The sequence below is a fragment of the Mobula birostris genome, chromosome 18, assembly GCF_030028105.1.
Source record: "Mobula birostris isolate sMobBir1 chromosome 18, sMobBir1.hap1, whole genome shotgun sequence".
In the NCBI taxonomy this organism is placed as follows: domain Eukaryota; kingdom Metazoa; phylum Chordata; class Chondrichthyes; order Myliobatiformes; family Myliobatidae; genus Mobula; species Mobula birostris.
Window position 1 is genome coordinate 62,178,370 of NC_092387.1, and position 20,453 is coordinate 62,198,822.

Genomic DNA, 20,453 nt, shown 5'->3' on the forward strand with positions numbered 1-20,453 from the left:
TGTATGTTGTCCACGTGACTGTGCTATGTTTCCCCTGGGTGTTATGGTTTCTTCCTACATCCCGAGCAGTTGTTGGTCAGTAGGTTAATTGGACACCATAAATTGTCTGCATTCTCAGAACAGAGATGAAGAGGAATTTCTTTAGCCAGGGGGTGGTGAATTTGTGCAATTCATTGCCACAGACATCTGTAGAGGCCAAGTCATTCTGTATATTTAAAGCCGGAATTGTTATGTTCTTAATTAGTAAGGACTTCAAAAGTTATGGGGAGAAGGCAAGAGAATGGGGTTGAGAGGAAAAATGAATCAGCCATGAATGGCCTAATTCTGCTTCTATATTTTATGGTCTTATGGTGTAAGTGAATCCCAACATCTGGGGTGGAATTGATCTAAATATGGGAAGAATAAAACAGATTTAGTGTAAATGAGTATTGGATAGCAGCATTGACCTGGTGGTTGAAAGAATCATTTCAGGGGTGCTTATCCCTATAATTAAGTAGGTTGTTCAAGTAATGTCGGAGGTGAGTTTTAAATAGATACTTAGGATATTGGACCATAAGGTATACCTGCTCTAGTAATTTATCTATGATATAAGGAGAGAGGCCACCTGACTTTTCTAAAATTGACAATTAAGCTCAGCACAAACCAGCAATGTTCTGTGAAATCAGATCAATACATTCATCCTTTCCTCAAATTCCATCTAAGCCATTTGCTGATTTTAGATGGTTGTGCTAATATACAGGAAGGTGCCGGCAAAGAGCCAGTAACATCATGAAGGATCCCACCTACCTTGTTTATGGACTCTTTGTCCCACTCCCATCAGGGAGGAGGCTGCGTAGCATCCATGCCAGAACCATCAGACTCAAAAACAATTACTTTCCCCAGAAATAAGGCTGATCACCACTTACACCTACTAACTCTATCACTACTTTATTTCCAGTGAATCACCTTGTGTATAGCCTAGCATCACTTTATGAACATACAATTGATAACTATCTTATGTATTTATATTTATTCTATGTTTTTTAAAAAATTAATATCGTGTTCTTTATCTTTTGTGTTTTTTTTTTGGTGTGTTGCATCGGATCTGGAGAAGCAACTATTCAGTTCTCCTTACAATTACGTACAGGAAATGACAATCTTGATCTGTTGTCCAGATGCAGGGTCTCAATGTGAAATGCTGACTATGCCTCTGCCTTTACAGATGCTGCCTGACCTGTTGAGTTCCTCCAGCTTTTGATTTTTTTTTTGCTTGTTGGACTCCTCTTCTCTTCCAGCATTTTATCTTCCATCCTACTGGTTCTGGGAACAGTTTCACTCATTGTCACCACCTTAATATACAGAGTAGGTGGAAGCTGAGTTTCATTCGTTATGAGGTTGATTTCTTTTCTATATCTGAAATCTATTCTGGATTAGAACTTGGTTCATTCCCAATAAAATTGGTGTTTTATGATTTTTCGCACTTTAGTAGCAAATAATAGACAATAGTAGAGATGATTTTAAATCAGTGGCCATATTATTAGATATACCTGTACACCCGCTCATTAATTCATACATTTAATAAGTCAATCATGTAGCAGCAACTTTAAGCATAAAAGCATGCAGACATGGTCAAGAGGTTCATTTGCTGTTCTTACCAAACATCAGAATGGGGCCAAAGGGGTGGATTGAATATCACTGCAACTGCTGATCTCCTGGGATTTTCACACACAACAGTCTCTAGAGTTTATAGAGAATGGTGTGAAAAACAAAAAAAAAACCATGCGGTGAGCAGCAGTTCTGGGGGTGAAAATGCTTTCTTAATGAGAGAGGTAAGAGGAAACTGATTCAAAATGACAGGAAGAGACTGTAACTCAAATAACCACACTTAACAACAGTGGTGCGCAGAAGAACATTTCTGAACACACAGCGATTTGAACCTTGAAGTGGACGGGCTTCAGAAGCAGAAGATCACAAACATCCACTCAGTGGCCATTTTATTAGGTACAGGAAGTACAATAATGGCATTGATCAGAATTAACAGTAACATTGGTAATGTGATATTAATTTCTCAATAATCATAGTTACTGTATTAGTCTTGCCTGAAAGGCCCTTATCCCTCAATGAATAAATAGAATCTTTGTGCCAATTCTCCACTACCACTATCAATAATTTTTTACCTGATTAAACCTAACTTTACTGCTGATCCCTACCCAGTGATGGTCAAGGGCGGTACACATGTACCAACAGCAAGCAAGCCACAGTAGAATTGATCAAGTGACATGCTGATACTCACTGTGTGATGTCCCTTTAGAAAAGAGATGAGGTGGAATTTCTGTGCCATAGACGGCTGTGGAATTGAGAGGGAAAATAAACCAGCCATGATTGAATGGCAAAGCAGACTTGATGCTGGCTTGAAGACAATGGTTACTTAAATCAGCAACTAACAAATGCATCTATAGTATAGGTCTGCCAACATCAAGAAAGGATAGAAAACATGGATGTTTGATGAAAAAGAAAATAATATTGATAATGGACTAAGTGTCCAGGCTTTACTAATTCAGACAGGTTATTCCCAGCAAGTCCTAGGAGTCAATGGTGATATCTATCTCTCTCTCTCTCTCTCTCTCTCTCTCTCTCACACACACACACACACTCACTTTATTCTTTCATAGTCGTTTAATTATTGAGCTGCTATGCATGATCCAAATCATGCAGATGGCCCTAGAAGGCTCCACGGAAGCGTAATAGCTAGTGCAAGACTACTAAAGACTACTACAGCTCTGGGTGTTGGGAGTTCAGAGTTCAGTTCTGGCATCATCTATAAGGAGTTTGTACATCCTCCCCATGAATGTGTGGGCTTCTTCCAGGTGCTCCAGTTTCCTCCCACTGCCCAAAGACGCACCGGTTAGTAGGTAACAGGACACTGTAAATTGTCCTGTGATTAAGCTAGGGTTAAATTGGTGTGTTGCTGGCAGTGTGGCTCAAAGGGCTGGAAAGGCCCATACTGTGCTAGATCTCCAAATAAATAAGAGAAGGCAGAGATAGGCTATAATTGCTATGAGACAGTCTCATTTCTTTTTTTCTGGTGTTAGGAGCAACCGAGACAAGATGATTTTTCTCAATGGTGGTTACTCTTACAATGACAAATCTTTGAACAGATGAGCACTTGGGAACAACTGAGTTTGTGATATTTCTTTATCAGATCCACAAATCCACCCACAGGAAAGCTGCACGGATTGTTTTTGTTCAGCTAGGTTCTCCAATTTCTCCACTTTCAGTAATTGCTGGCCATTTGCTCATCCTTGATTTTAATCACTCCTGCTGTCTGCCGAGTCTGTAGTTCCCTGGGTCCTAGGCTCTGGAATTCCCACCCTAAACCTTCCTGCCTCTTGGTGCTCCTTTCTGAAGCAAGTATAAGAAACAAGCAATGGGAAGCCAGTTGAACCTAGGTGTCTATTCTACCATCATAGGATCACTGAAAACGACAATGCTGTAGGAGGCCAGTCAGCCCATTGTGTCTATACAGCTCACTCTTCACTTCCAGCAAAAGGTTCACAGGTCAGTTTGTCAAGCATCCATTTAACTACTGCTGAATTGTAGTCAGACATCCTGTAACAGTTATCCATTCAGAATTTTTGGAATTGGAATTGGTTTATTGTTGTCACAGGTACTGAAGCCCTTTGTTTTTTCCTCCTATTACTTCCCAGCTTCTTATTTCATCCCTTCCTCCCCCACCCACTTGGCTTCACCCATCAACCTTCTAGCTTGTCCTCCTGCCTCCCTCCCTACCTTTTTATTCCAGTATCTTCCCTCTTCCTTTCTGTCCTGACAAAGGGTCTCAGCCTGAAACATCGACTATTTTTTCCTCTCCATAGATGCAGCCTGACCTGCTGAGTTCCTCCAGCATTTGCGTGTTGCCCTTTATCACTTCGCTCTAATCCTTGCACTAATTACTTTATATCATTCCTTCTGATTTCTCATCCCTCTGTCAAGGGATTTAGCTTCTACTTACTTCACTTTGGCCCCTCGCAATATTATACAATCCTAATTTTCAACGAAAACTACCTGAGCTTATTCAATAAGGGTGACACGTTAGTGTAATGCTTTACATTTCCTGACACTGTCTGTAAGAACTTTGAAAGTTCTTCCCATAATCACATGGGTTCCCTCCGGGTACTCTGGTTTCCTCGCACATTTTGAAGACACATGGTATAAATGGATGGCACAGGCTCGTTGGGCCAGAAAGGCCTGTTACGGTGCTAGATCTCTAAATAAATAAATAAATAATTCCACGCTTTAGTTCCAGATCTTCCAGTTCCAAGACAGTTTTATCAACTCACCCTGTCCTGTCCAGTGCAATCACATCTTTCCTGTAACGCAGTGACCAGAATTGCACACAATGTTCAAGCTGTGGTTATATACATTTCCGCATAACCACTTGCTTTTATATTCTATGCTTTGCATAATAAAGAATATGCTTCCTAAACCACCTTAATGACACATTCTGCTACCTTTATGGACATATGGGCACAGACTCCATTGTCCCTCTGTTCCCACACACCTCTTGGTATCTTCCCACTTTTAAATTCTCTTGCTCTGATCCACTTCTCAAAAACATTAACTTCTCCATGGTGAATTTTTATTACACATCAGAACTGTGTATTTCTTTCCTCTTCACTGCCAGTCACATCTGTAAACTCTTTAAAGATGCACCCTTTATTTAGGCCTAAATCAAAATGCGAGGGACTAAATACCGAGTTCTGTGCACCCCATTGGTAGCAGCTTTATAGACACAAGAATAGACATCAGCCATATCACTTTTGGATCTATTCAGCCACTTTTCCTTCAATCCCGTGAGCTGTCCTGCTTCTGGATCATTTGCCATGTGGGACCTTGGCAAGTGACTTGTTAAAGTCTTTGTATACATCTAATGCCCTTTTCTTATTGACCTTCCAAGTGAGCTCTTCAAAAATTTCAACTGCTGGGAACCTGCTGAACAAGCACAGCTGACCCTTGTGAAACAGGTCAATTGGTCAATCTTCCAAGGGGCAGACAAGTAGGGACTGGCCAATCCAAGCTCCTGTTTTATACATCTTCCTGATGAATAGTCACAAACATTCTACTGATGGATTAAAAGTATTGTGAGATCAAGGCTTATTGCATCACTTCCTGGTTACAACAGACTTCTATCTTAAGAGGCTCTGCTGCAAACTTCAGGACTGTCTTGCCCATTGCAGGATGAAGCTGGAATTTGATGATCATAAGCATAGTACCTTCATTTTGCAAGCTCTCAATACTCAAAGACAGAACAAGGAGTGTTGTGATGTTGTCATCAATGTGGGTTCCCATTCATTTTCGGCCCACCAGAACATTCTCACTGCGGTCAGTCCCTACGTCAAGGACTTAATCTACAGTTGCAATATCCAACCATCTGATGAGCTGTCCGTCACCATTGACATCGATTACATGAGCCCAGTGTCGGTGGAACAACTGCTAGACTATTTCTACACGGGTAAGATCATCATTGCTGACAAAAATGTGGAGGATCTGCTCAAAGGAGCCAAGTACTTCATGATAAAGCGACTCAAGTCCCATTGCGTGGAATACCTAGAGCTCGTCCTTGACAAACAAAATTACATGTATACGCTTACATTGGCTGAGACCTATGACTTACCTGAACTGGCAGCCACTGTGTACCTCTATTTGAAAGATGAATTCTTCCACTTGAGTGAGACAAAGGAATTTGTGGAGTGTCCATACCATATATTACTGAAGCTGGTCAAGGATGAAGACCTCCACACCACTAATGAAGACCAAGTCCTCTCAACCATACTAAGATGGACGAACCACAGCTTTGAGAACAGGATGGGTAATTTTCAGAAGCTGTTTTCCAACATTTACCTGAATGGTGTCACTGACCAGCTGCTCTCAGAAGTCAGCAACGAAGAGGTATTGGTCAAGAACAATACGACATGCGTGTGTGCTATAGTGGACGTGCTTAGTCACCGCAAACAGGAGAACACTGACAGTGTCTTACAGTTCCAGAGGAAGGGAGCCCTGGTGGATGTGGTTCTAGTGTTGGGGGGGCAAAGCAGTGATGGTGGTTTTCGGAATGCCATCTATGCCTATGTTGTTGATGAGAACAAGTGGATTAAGGTTGCAAACATGCCTTATCGAGCTGCTGCTTTGGGGGCTGTATGCACGAGGAATTACCTGTATGTGACAGGAGGCACCAATGAGCAAAGTGCCAGCCTCAAGTCAGCATGGAGGTACAATCTGGACAAAAGCACTTGGAACAAGTTGCCAGACCTCCCACTTGGGTTGGTCTTCCATTCAATGATAGCGTGCAACGGATTAGTATACACCGTTGGGGGCAGCGTGGCCCCTAGGAAGTACATCCCCACTATTTACCGGTATGACGAGAAAAAGGAGAAGTGGACCACTGTTGGAAGGATGAGTGTCCCCATGGACTGTGCAGAGGTTGTGACCCAAGGGGACAGATACATCTACATAGCAACTGGCAGGTGCATGATCAATGACAGGATCTCCAGGGTGGGAGTCGTGGACTGTTTTGACACGATAACAGGCGAAGTTAAGCAAAGCCTGACTTTCCCCATTGAGTTCAAACACAGGCCAGTAGTTGCCTTCCAAGGTGACACAGCTCTCTCCGTGCAAAGCCACAAGCACACCATCGAAGTGAACTTGCAGAAGTTCAAAGCCAACAAGGTGGTCAACCGCATCCCCTTGCTCCCCAACGGCACTAAACTGGAGGTGTGTCATGCCATGGCTACCATTCGGAACATGGTTTTTGTCTGCGGAGGTACCTCTGCCATTGAAGAAGGCAACACCAAGGAGTACGCTGTGAACAAAAGTGCCTTCCTACTAGAGACCAAACTGGGAGTATGGGAAGAAGTGGCGAGACCTTCTGAAGCACTGGAAAGTTCTGCCTGCTGCAAAGCTAAACTGCAATGCAAATTTATCCAAAAACCTGAAAAATTTAGCTAGGACTGTAGAAGATATTAGATAAGTATAATATTCAAAATTAATATTTTATTTCCTATCATGAAAATAAAAGTGTCAAAATCAAGCCTGTTGTTGGAAAATAAATTATACATATGAAGCAGAAGGAGGCTACTTGGTCCATGTGCTAGTCATCAAAAGCACCACTAACAGAACATAGACTATTACAGTACAATACAGTCCCCTCAGCCCATTATGTTGTGCTGATCTTTCAATCCAAAATCAATCTAACCATTGTCTCCAACATAACCCCTCCATTGTTCTATAATCCAAGTGCCTATCTACGGGTTTCGTAAATGTTCCTAATGTGTCTGCCTCTACCACCACCCTGGCTACATATTCCATGCACCTACCACTCTCTGTGTAAAAAAAAACTTATCTCTGACATCCCTCCTATACTTTCTTCCTTAAAATCATGCCCCTTCATATTAGCCAATTACACCCTGGTTAAAAAGTGTTTCCCTGGATTTTCAGCTTTTGTAGAATCTCCTGTGATTATAAAAGGGCCTTTCACAAGTTGGCAGACTGTAACTAGTTGGACATCACGAGGATTATGTCTGGACCCCAACTATTCACAATCTAAATCTACCCAGAATACTGAAAATCCTCCAAATTCACTGGAAGGAGAGGTTAATATCCTTACCTGGGTCAGGATCCTTACCTGATATCCAACTTGGCCATGCTGGGCACTCCAATATAGTTCACATTCCTGACTCAAGTGAGCTTTATCAAGTGAAGAGATTAGTGGACAGGGAATGAGATTCAAGAATGTGCTCAAACCCGTCTGGGAGCTCTAGACCATTCCCCTTCACAAGGGGAAGGTGCATTAAGAACCTCAAATCTAGGAATGATGAACGCCCAGAGCCCAATGTAGGTGGCAGAAAGAGTGCAATATCTCACAAATTATCCACTCACTCACCCTGAGGGTCACTGCCAGCCCTTTTGTGGAAACCTCTATAGATCCCACATTGGCTTCCTGAACTACCTCAAAATCCACTGAAAAGGAGTCCTCAATCCCCAGTGCTGCCTGCTGGTCTCTCCTCCCTCCTCAACAATAAAGATGACAACAATCCGTTATGTGACTTGGAAACTGCCAGTACTAAATATTGTGGGCGTCCAGTCTTAGATCTTCCAGTCGCCAGGATGAATTATGGCGATCGCGCGCAACGTCATTTTGGATGATTTCTTGCCAGTCACAAAGATGTCGGCGCGCAGATCTGGAGGTTGCTGTTTTCTATGTTAAACCGGACACATCGATTTTGTTTCTGTTCCTGGGGACAGCGACAACTGGGCGTTGGCGACCAGGCCGGTGCCATGATCCACGAACTGCTTCTGGCCCTTAGTGGATACCCAGGCAGCATCTTCAGCTGGAATAAGCGCAGCGGCCTGCAGGTGAAGGCGGATCTCCGAGCACCATGGCAACCGGAGGCGGGAAGGGAGGCATAAGAGAGTATGCAAGATAGGGACACAGAATGCCGGAGGAACTCAGCAGGCCAGGCAGAATCAATGGAAAAGAGTGCAGGGTCTCGGCCCGAAACGTTGACTGCACTCTTATCCATAGATGCTGCCTGACCTGCTGAGTTCCTCCAGCATTTCGTGTGTGTTGCTTTATTTCTAGCATCTGAAGATTTTCTCAGTACTTTCCTATGCAATATAGGGGAAAGATGTAGGCAAAAGACAGAGGAGAGAGGAGGAAAGTGGGGTAAAGCAAGAGAGGGAGGGTTCACGCAATAGGGGGATGCAAGAGAAGGAGGAGGGTGGCAAGAGAGGAAGGCAAGGATGTCGTGCTAGGTTAGGTCGAAGAGCTTATGTATAGTCAAGGCATGAGGATTTGGAGTGGGAAGGGTGGGACAGAATTTCAGAAGAGGGTGTGGGATCACAGGAAGTAACTAATATGACAGGATGATGGATTGTTCTGTTTTGTGGTACGTATGAGGTGTCTGATAGCAAAGGGTCACCGGTCTGGATTGCAAGAGTGGGGTGGCATTGCAGGAGTTGCTTTTGCAAGTTTGAGGGGAAGAACACTTATGGGGCTTTGTAAAAGCCGAGAGTTGCAAGCACAGGTGTGGGTCTCAGTGATGGGGAGTATGGAGATAGGGAATGCAATTATGGATTAGTGTGTTGAAGCGGAGAGTGATAGTGAAAGGATTTTGTAATGGAGAGCCAGCAACCAGTGGTGCACTGTTGAGTTCTTCAGCAAGGCCCTTACTGTTTGTTAGATACTTGAATGATTTGGATGTGAATGGCAAAGTTATGATTAGTATATTTGCAGATATCGTGGAAAATTCTGATATCAACTGTGAATAGTCTTTGGTTGCAGAATGTTTTGATGGACAGAGCAAAGGCAAATGGAATTTAATCTTGATGCATTTTGACCAAAAACAGTGTATGGTAGGAACTCCGAAAGTACTGAGGAACAGAGGGATCTTGGCAGAGGACAAGTAGATGAGGCAGTTCAAGTTCAGTTTATTGTCATTCAACTGTAATCGAAATGATGTTCCACCGGTCCAAGCTGCACAACACAGTACATATAAATCATACACACAACACACACAAGTAATATTACCACTAGTTAATTAATAAGGTGCAATTCTGACACAAGTTTTAAAAAGTAAACAGTATAATGCTACTGGCACTTCATACATAATGAGATCTGTGTGGTGATCATAGCCTTAACGGCCAGGGAAAAGATGCTGTTTCCCACCCTGACAGTTCTTTTCCTAATGCTACGGTACCTCCTGCCTGATGGTAGGGGGTCAGAGTTTGTCGGACGGATGGGAGGGATCTTTGACAAAGCTGAAGGCTCTGCATATGCAGCACTCCTGATAAATGTCTTTGATGGATAAGGAAGCAAATGGGATAATAACCTTTCTTTGCCAGGGCATTGAATAGTAGAACAGGGAGTTCATATAAAGCATCTGGATTATTGTGTACAATTTTGTTCACTACACTGCAGAAAAGATATGTTTGAACTGCAAAGAGTGTAAAGGAGATTCACTGCGATGTTGCATGGGATGGAGCATTTTAGCTACAAGAGAATGAAAAAGAAGGTTTGCTTTCGACTGGGGCAGGTTGAGGTGTCTGACTAAGGCTTGCATGAAAGTGTAGTTGTTATTGTAACACTATTACAGCACCAGTGACCCAGATTCAATTCCACTGCTACCTGTAAGGAGTTTGAATGTTCTCCGCGTTACCACGTGGGTTTCTTCCGGGTGCTCTGGTTTCTTCCCTTATTCCAAACAAAGTATGAGTTAGTTGTTTAATTGGTCAAATGGGTGTAATTGCGCTGTGTGGGCTCATTGGGCAGTTGGAAGGGTTTGTTTCTGTGCTGTAAATAAAATTTTTAAAAACATTGTAAGGCAAAGATAAAAATATTTTCTCTTAAATGAGTTGTCGATAAGCAGAGGGCATGTTTAAGGTAAGGGTCAGATTAATTGAAGAGGTTTTTTTTCACACAAGGGATGGTTGAAATCTGGAGTATGCATAGCCGAAGACATTTACGTGGTATTTTGATGAGTGATTGATAACAGGACTGATATAGATAGGAACTGATAGTCTGGTATGGATGTGATAGGCTGATGACATTATTGAAAAATAGAGCCCAGAATACTGAAGAAAATATTCAGATAGATGTCCAAACCCTTGGTAATTAAGACCATAAGATTAGGAGCAGAATTAGACAATTTGGCCCATCAAGTCTGTTCCACTATTTGATCATGGCTGATTTATTTTTCCTTCTGAACTCTATTCTCCTGCCTTCTGTCCATAACCTTTGATGCCCCTACTAATAAAGAACCTATCAACTTCTGCTTTAAATTAATCATCTTAAGGGAAGAAAAAAGCAGTGTATAGTAAGGGAGGCTGCTGAAGATGCAGTTGCAGGTGGTAATATATTTTTTTGATTGATGCTTAGTGTTAATCCAAGTGCTATGTCCTTTCAACTTCAACCTTTCAGATTTGAAGGAATGCCATTTCTGATATGAGCAGTTTCAGAAGGCACACCACCAAAGTCAACTGAGGATGGATTGTAAATAACTCCCACTTGTTATGAATTTATAAGTATTTTTGGTTTGCTATGTCATTTCCTCAATGGTGTCTCTTACATACAAAAATCATTGCAGGGCTTAACATGGAGATTCTGAGGTATCTAGAATTTGAGATCAGTCTCAAGGGGTCACCAATGCAGGACAGATGGGAAGAATTTTCTTTATCTGGATGGTGGTAAAGTTTTAAAATTCACAACCAAAGAGAGCTGCAGAGGCTTAATCACTGTTTTTAGGACTGAGATTGACAGATTTTTTTGCGATATTAAAGGAATAATGGGGATAAGTGGACAAAATAAAAGTCAGCATAGCCTTGTTGGAGGCTGGAACAGTCACAAAGCTGAAAGGCCTATTTCTGTTTTTGTTTGTTATGCACCATCTTGCTAACAAGAGAGTGGGTTGTTTTCTTGCTTACTGAAGCCCATGTGCAATCAATCACCATTAATGAGATTTCTGAGGTAACACATCCTTCACATCCAACATATTTTGATGTATACTGAGGCTATGAAAAGCCCTGTATAAATAAAACTTATTAAAATAACTAATCTATCAGAATTCCGATGAGGGACGAAACCTCTCCAGTGTCAATAACTAATCAAAAATTGCACTTAGGCAGTAGATTCTCAGAAGCTCTGTGGAACCAAGCAACCACCACAATTTAATATGCAAAAGGAAACTGGATCTAATTGTATTCTTGTAAGCTACAACCAAACAAATGAGAAAGATATAATATGTGGTATAGATAGTCGTGGGAGAATTTTAGCAAGAAGTTTTTTTAAATTGAAATAAAGTTTAAAATAAAATTTATGATCTAGAGTACATACATGTCATCACATACAACCCTGAGATTCTTTTTCTGTGGGCATACTTAGCAAATCTTTAAAAGAGTAACTGTAAACAGGATCTGTAAACTGTAAACAAACTGTGCAAATGCAGATAATAAATAAATAGCAACAAATACTAATAGTTTGATAAAGTCACCATATACTACATTGAGATTGATTTTCTTGCAGACACACAGTAGATCAAACAAGTACAATAAAAACAATGAGAAACTACACACAAAAACTGAAAAACAACCAATGTGCAAAAGGGAATAAACTGGGCAAATACAAAAAAACCCAACAATAATAATATTAAATAAATAATACTAAAAGCATGAGTTGTAAGAGTCCTTAAAAGTGAGTCCATAGATTGTGGAATAAGTTCAGTGTTATTGTGTGTGATGTAATCCATGCTGCTTCAGGAGCTTGATGGTTGAAGGGTAATAACCGTTCCTGAACCTGGTGGTGTGGGGACCTAAGGCTCCACCTTCCTGATGACAGAAGTGAGAATAGTGCATGGCCTGGATGGTGGAGGTCTTTGATGATGGATGCTACTTTCTTGTTCAGCGCTTCTTGCAGATGGTGTGGAGAGCTTTTTCTGTTTTGGAAGGAGCTGTATCCACTACTCTTTATAGGTCTTTCTGTTCTTGGGCATTGGTGTTTCCATATAACCTGTAATACAGCCAGTCAGGATGCGCTCCTCTGTGCATCTGTAGATCTATAGATTATGTGCATTTAAAATCTCACATAAATCACTAACACAAAATAGGTCCAATAAGGTGTTGCGGTAATACATCATCATCGTTAGAGGGATAGCTGTTAACACAGGATATCACAAGAATTAATGCAGTGACATGAATTGTGCCTAGAATTTAGACGTCCAACTTCTTTCCTAGCAGCCAGGATTATATACTGTTCTCAAGGTGTATCCTGATCTGAATCAGATACTCATCTGCAATATTTGACATTTGAAAGAAAAACTAATGACCCTCATGACCCTTTCAATTGTTGATAACTTTGTGCTCATCAAGTCATAAATCTTTCTATTGATGGCACTATCAAAGCTTGCAAACTGGGTTTGACTGATCTAAAAATGCTTCATGGTCTGCCTCTCACTACTATCAGAGCACTTGTGGACCTGGTACATAGACTCTAACCTCAAATGATAGGCTGTCTGTAAATATCACTTGATCTGATTAAAGTAATTTTTTTTAAAAACTGGCCTAGAGTGAACACACTATGAGAAATCTAGGGGACACCTGGAAAGGGAAAATTCAAGATTAATTCATACCAAGTAAAATCAATGAGCTTGAGTTTTTTAAATTAAGCATATTCAAAGTTCAAAGTAAATTTATTGTTAAAGTACTCCTATGACTGTATGACTAAGTACAGCTCCAATACCATATTTAAGTTTGCTGATGCACTACTGTTGTGGGCCTTATCAAAGGTGGTGATGAATCAGCATACAGGAGGGAGATTGAAAATTGAGCACATCTACATGAAATGCTGTCTTAGAAAAGCAACATTTGTCATCAAGGATCCTCACCACCCAGGCCATGCTCTTTTCCCACTGCTGCCATCAGGCAGACCATACAAGTGCCTCAGGATTCGCACCAGGTTCAAGAACAGGATAAATGCACTCCTCTGTTGAGATGTTCTCACAAGCAATGATCTCACTTTAAAGACTCTTTATCTTATTATTTCATGCTCTTGTTATTTATTGCTATTTATTTGTAGTTGCATTTCAACAGTTTGTTCTGTCTTCAATGCTCTTGCTCTTTCATTGATCCTGTTTACAGTTACTATTCTATAGATCTGCTGAGTATGCCCGCAGGAAAAAGAATCTCAGGGTTGTATGTGGTGATATGTATGTACTCTGATAATAAATTTTAATTTGAACATGTATGTCACCATATACACCCCTAAGATTCATTTTCCTGCGGACATAATCGGCAAATCTATGGAATAGTAACTATAACAGAATCAATGAAAAAATCAACTGGAGTGCAGAAGACAACAAACTGCAAATGCAAATATAAATAAATAGCAATAAGTAAAGAGAATATGAGATAATTAGATAAAGAGTCCTTAAAGTGAGATGATTGGTGGTGGGAACATCCCAATACATAGGTAAGTGAGTGTAGTTTTCCACTTTTGTTCAAGAGATTGATGGTTCTGGGGTAGTAACTGCTCTTGAACCTGGTGGTGCGAGTCCTGAGGCACTTGTACCTTCTAGCTGATAGCAGCAGTGAGAAAAGAAGGCATTTCATGTAGATATGCTCAATGGTTGGAAGGGCTTTCCCCCGATGTACTGGGTCGAATCCACTACCTTTTGTCAGAGATAGGGCAGAAAACGGTGAAGTGAAAGAAGGCCGCTACCTCACAATGATGTTGTACAGCCTGATTCCATTTCTCATGCTCCTATATAAATTAAGGTAAAGATCCAGAATCATTTAGTAGGGGATTGTACTGCAATGGGGGACAATATTTGCATGGCTGATTAAATTGGACAGACCAAATCCTTCAGTTGTCATTGTTACACACTTATTAGTTCAAAACTCCGTATTTTCTAGGCATTCCAAAGCTGTCGGTGCTGAACAAGCGAAGGGATAGTTTAGGATGTCAGTAATATCTACACGCAGTTTTAATTCAGAGCAACACACAAAATGTGGAGAAGATATTTCCTCTCGTGGTGGAGTCTTAAGACCAGAGGGCGCAGCCTCAAAGTACAAGGATATCCCTTAAGAACAGAGATGAGGAGGAATTTCTTCAGCTAGAAGATGGTGAATCTATGGAATTCATTTCCATGGACAGCTGTGGAGGCCGTCGTTGGGTGTACTTAAAGCAGAGGTTATTAGGTTCTTGATTAATAAGAGTGTCAAAGGATATGGGAAGAAGGCAGGAGGTTGAGGTTAAGATGTATAATAAATCAGCCATGATGCAGTGGTGGAGCATTGCACCCATAGATGGTCCCTGACTTGCTGAGTTCCTCCAGCATTTTGTGTGTACTCTGGATTTCTGGCATCTACAGAATCTGTTGTGTATAAGATATATATTGGTGTATTTGACAGATGAATGACTTAAGTGCTGAGAACATTTGACACTGTAGCCACTAATCAAATACAAACTATTTATATTACTGCGTATTAAGCCATGCCCTAAGCTAACAGTTATATCTGATTGTACCTAGGTATCTCAGGATCTGCCTTTTCTTCATCCAAGTGAGACCAGTGTCTTAAATCGATTGTGCAAGTTAGGCACTGACTACATTCGCTTTACTGAGTTTGTGGAGCAGTATACCGGACATGTACAGCAGGTAGGTTCTATGGCCACTGATCTATGCTGAGGTTTTGTATACACCTCTGTATTGCTTGCCACTCAATGCTTCTGACTTGTAAAGCACTTTTAAGGTGATGCTTTTCAGATAACCTCCACAAATGTATCGTGCCTGGATTGGAGAATATGTCTTATGAGGATCGATTGACTGAGCTAGGGCCTTACTCTTTGGAGTGAAGGTGGATAAGAGGCGATTTCATAGAGGTGATAAGAGGCATAGATCAAATGGACAGCCAGCGGCTTTTTCCCAGGGTGGAATTGGCTAATACATGGGCGCATAATTTTAAGGTAATAGGAGGAAATTATATGGGGGGATGATAAAGGTAGGTTTTTGACACGCAGAGTGGTGGGTGCACAGAACGCACTGCTAGGGGTGGTGGCAGAAGCAGTTACATTAGGGACATTTAATAGACTCTTGGATAGGCACGTGTATTATAGAAAAATGGAGGGCTATGTAGGAGGTAATCTATGTTAGATTGATCAAGGATCAAATTTAGTCATCATATACATTTACATGTATTAGGATTTTGCTGTGGTGTGTTGATCAGAGCATGATCTTAGAGTAGGATCGTAAAGTATTGATCTTGGGGTAGGCTAAAAGGTTGGCCCAACATCGTGGGCCAAAAGGCCTGTACTGTGCTGTGATGTTCTATGCTATACAACAGTATAAGGTGGCAAAATCTGCTCCATTTCTCCTCTTAAGATTCAAGTTTATTTTAATGTCATTTCCAGTACACAAGTGTAAAAGAAAACAAAATAATTATTACTCTGGATCTGGTGCAGTACAAAACAAACAATAAGATAAAGAACACTATACGTAGTGTGATCTTATGTCCATAAAGTGACACTAGCACAGAAGTATCTTCACATCAGATGACTCTAACAGGAAATGATAAAGTGGTTGTAGGGTGAATTAGTGGGTGGAGGTATTGATCAATCTTACTGTTTGGGAAAAGTAACTCTTTTTGAGTCTGGTAGTCCTGCATGGGTGCTCTACTTAGCCTCCTCTCTGATGGAAGAGAGGCAAACAGTCCATAAGCAGAATACCTCATGATGTTACTGGCCGTTTTCCAGAACCTCTCTGTATATACATTGTTGATGGTGGGTAATCTGGTGCTGGTGACGTGTTGGGCAGTTTTGACTACCTGTTGTAGAGCAGTTTCCGTACCATGCAGTGATGCAACATGTTAGGCTGCTCTCTACTGCAGTTCTGTAGGAGGATGTGAGTATTGATGTGCATAGTTCAGCTCTCTTCAGCCTCCTCAGAAAGTAGAGGTGTCAGGAAACTTTCTAGTCATTCAGCCATGTCCAGATGGGACTTATGGCTTGAACTCCAGTGAACAGTGTGATTGCTGATATGCAGATGGTTGCGATCCAGTCACTGGATTTTGCCGCTGGACTGGTAAATATCAACAATACAGATATTTTGCAGTACTATTCTGATGTTAACATGCACTTACACTCATTAGCCCATCCATTTCAAGGTTCCACTTGTTGAGCATTCAAAGTGTACTCTTCTGCACAACACTGTTGTAATGCGTGGTTATTTGAGTTACTGTCGCCTTCCTGTCAGCTTGAACCACTCTGGCCATTCTCCTTTGATCTCTCTCATTAACAAGGCATGTTCAGCCACAGAACGGCCACTCACTGGATTTTTTTTTTGGTTTTTGCACCATTCTCTGTAAACTCTAGAGATTGTTCTGTGCGAAAATCCCAAGACATCAGCAGTTTTTAAAATACACATACCACCCCATCTGGCACCAACAATCATTCCATGTTCAAAGTCACTTAGGTCCTATTTCTTCCCCATTCTGAAGTCTAGTCTGACTACAACTGATCCTCTTGACCATGTCTGCATGCTTTTATGCATTGAGTTACTGCCACATGATTGACTGATTAGATATCTGCATAAATGATCAGGTGTATACGTGTACCTAATAAAGTGGCCACTGGGTTAATTTTGCGACTTGTTTGCACTGGTACTGATCACAGAGCTGGAAATGTAATCAGACCTACAATAAGTCATTACAGTGTAATGTTGCTGGGCAGCGCTTCCATTCAAGTCTTGTTTCAGAATACTTGTCTAAAATACCTGTCAACATCTTTCACACAGAGAGTGGTGGGTGCGTGGATTGCACTGCCAGCGGGAGTGGTGTAAGCGGATGCAATAGGGTTTTTTAAGAGCCTCTTAGATAGGTACATGGAGCTTAGAAAAATAGACGGAAATTCTAAGCAGTTTCTAGAGTAGGTTACATGGTCAGCACAACATTGTGGGCCAAACGGCCTGTAATATGCTGTAGATGTCTATGTTTTATGTAGATTGTAGGATGTGTTCTGTAGCCATGAGAGGTTGTGCAAGATGTGCACTCCCAGGACTTTGAAACTCCTTGTAGCTTCCACTGCCATGCCTTCAATGTAAAGAGGGATGTGAGTGGTGTGAGTTTTCCTGAAGTTGATAACTATCTCCTTTGTTTTGTTGACATTTGAGAAAGAGGGTATTTGCCTGGCACCAGACTTTGAGCTCTTCCACCGACTTGCTGTAAGCCTTCTCATTGTTGGTGAAGAGCCCCACCACTGTTGTGTTATCAGTGAACTTGACAATGTGATTACTTGGGTGTTTGTTCATTAGGTCATGTGTGAGTAAAACTCAAATTGGATAGTGCTCTGATAGCAATCTCCTGTAACAAGGCAGAAACAGTGGCCTCAGCAGTTTATTATCCTTAAACCAGAATTATTGAGACAGATTACGAGGCCTGAACCAGGCCACCAGAGACAGAGAACAGGCACTGAGGCTGTCTGTGGTGGATATCTTGATCTAGATCAGGGGTTCACAAACTGGGGTCCGCGGCCCTTTGCTTAGTGGTATTGGTCTGTGGCATAGAAAAGGTGGTTACTCCTTGAAAATGTATCTTTTCCTGTTGATCTGCCTCTCTACCAGAGGACTTTAGGTTCAGACCAAGGGAATAATTGTCAAACACAGTTTACTTAAGGTTACATACTGTTTATTAGCAACTTTGTGTCGCTCAATTGATTTACAGAGTCCCGCTCATAGAGCCTGGATATCTATAACCAAGTGAGCCCTGAGCACTGTCCAGGGCTGCTTGTTAATCATTTGTTATCACATAGTACTCTGATCATTGCCAGCCATCCTTGATTAGTGGTTACACAAAGCAGCTATCTCTAGCAACATGCACTCCTTTGTTCCTTGCATCAAGCAATCCTATGGTTAGCAGTTTAGTAAGCCACTATTATCTTGCAACATTATTCTCATCACGCAACTAGTCAAGCTACAAACAAGTCAGTCAGGTTTTAACCCTTTTTATTCTGTATATAATTCCTCATTCCTTTTCTTATATAACAATGATGATAATGTTTCAACATAACCTCATTGAATCAGGAAATAAAGAACTGGAAAATGGACAAACCATGGATCAACTCTAATTTTATTGAGTGCTTACATACTTTATTTCTAATTTTTGTATTCTTAATTATATGAATTAAGCATAAATATGACATGATTCTATTGAGTGGATAACTCCACTCAACTTCACTTGTCCCATCATTGAAATGTTCCCACAACCTGTGGACTCAGTTTCAAGGACTCTTCATCTCATGTTCTTGATATTTATTGCTTATTTATTATTATTATTTGTTTTTTAATTGCACAGTTTTCTTTTGAACACCAGCTGAATTCCAAGTTCGTGTAGTCTTTCAGTGACGCAGTTATAGTTATTATTCTATAGGTTTATTGAGTATGCCCACAGGGTTGTATATGGTGGCATACAGGATATGTACTTTGGTAACAAATTTACTTTGATCATTGAAAGAACACTCAATTTAACCTGCCGCTTGGTTATCCTAGTGGCAATAATATATAGTATATTATATTATATTATGAACAAATGAGCAATTCCTATTTATTTATCCTTAAAAGTTGATTCTGAAAATTTCTTTCAGATCTGGTTTTAATATTTTCTTTTCCTGTGAAGAAATTCCCAATAACTATAAGGCTGTAACAGAGAAGTACATGGAATCTTCGCACTTGACCTAGGCAGATTATGTTGATGTTTATACTGCCATCAAGTTTCTCATCTCCATGTCATTCTTCATTGTTGTCTTTGAAATATTTTTTTCCTTTAAGGCAATAACTGTATAGTCCTCATCAATACCCGCCGATGCTCGTATTTTGGTGGAAACGGTGTCAGCTCATGACTTTTAAGTTCTGTGCCCATTTGTCTGTTTTGCTGTGTTCCTTATTGCTATATCGTTCACCTGGATCTTCTGTCGGAATATTGTTACAACTGAATTATTCAAAATACTTCTATATATGGTGGGAATATTCTGGTTAGAATGATAAATACAATGGAACTCCTGACCCTATTTTCACACAAGATACAAAGAAGCTCCAAAGCAGGCCATTTGCCCAAACGGTAAATGATGGTCACCATAAAGATTGTGGTTCTGTTCATATCTATCCTCCTTATTATCCTTTTCCATTCATCTGATCTTTCTTAAATGAACCAGTAACAGCTAGTCTTATGTTACAGGAGTGCCACCCTTCCCAGCAGGGCCAGACAGGACTGCACGGGATTTACCTTCGTGCCTTCTGTACAGGACTAGACTCGGTGCTGCAGCCCTACAGGCAGGCACTCCTTGACCTGGAGCAGGAGGTAATTGTCTTCACCTTTACTATAACATTGCAGGAAAATGGAGCTGCTAAAACTGTTCTATTATCATTTGAATGAGTTGCTATTGATAAATTTTCAGTAACCTGGCATTGTTCTCTGGGCAAAGTGTCAGCTATACAGTTCCACCTGTCCTTAATCTGAAGTTTGGTTTGCACTTTAGAGATCTTCAGGTGATTGTTAAAGATCCTGTGATACTATTTCAAAAAGCAGGGAGATCTTCAGGTACCTTGGACAACATTCCTACTTCCATCTATGCAATAGCACTTCTCTCAATTAAATCATGTAAGTTACCTTTACATGTATAAATGCTGTGTGAGAAAGGCCAGCTAGTTTAACTTATCTGTCACATTCAGTCATCATGTGTTTAAGAAGTTTCAACTACCAGTTACTTTGTAGTCATGTGAAGGAGCCAAAAAGCTTCTGGTGAATTCAGAGAACACAAGTATGAGTCCTAATGAAGGGTCTCAGCCTGAAACATCGACTGTTTATGTCCCTCCATTAATGCAGTCTTATCTGCTGAGTTCCTCTAGCATTTTGTGCATTACTCAAGATTTCCAACTTCT

General features: G+C 40.9%; 2 protein-coding genes across 3 annotated transcripts in view; both read left to right on the forward strand.

The window, feature by feature from the left end:
* Positions 1 to 5,217: 5,217 nt before the first annotated feature.
* LOC140211892 (calicin-like) lies at positions 5,218 to 6,984 on the forward strand. Its single transcript, XM_072282078.1, has one exon. The coding sequence runs from the start codon at positions 5,218 to 5,220 to the stop codon at positions 6,982 to 6,984; it is 1,767 nt and encodes a 588-aa protein (XP_072138179.1).
* A 1,167-nt stretch (positions 6,985 to 8,151) lies between these two features.
* tubgcp4 (tubulin gamma complex component 4) overlaps positions 8,152 to 20,453 on the forward strand; it is a 53,944-nt gene continuing 41,642 nt past the window's right edge. Inside the window, exons 1-3 of one of the 2 annotated variants that reach the window (XM_072282047.1) lie at positions 8,152 to 8,391; positions 15,057 to 15,182; positions 19,750 to 19,872. In XM_072282047.1, the coding sequence (XP_072138148.1) occupies positions 8,236 to 8,391; positions 15,057 to 15,182; positions 19,750 to 19,872 (405 nt within the window). In that variant the 5' untranslated portion in view covers positions 8,152 to 8,235. The remainder of the gene's footprint in view (positions 8,392 to 15,056; positions 15,183 to 19,749; positions 19,873 to 20,453) is intronic. The other variant, XM_072282049.1, reaches the window with a different exon arrangement.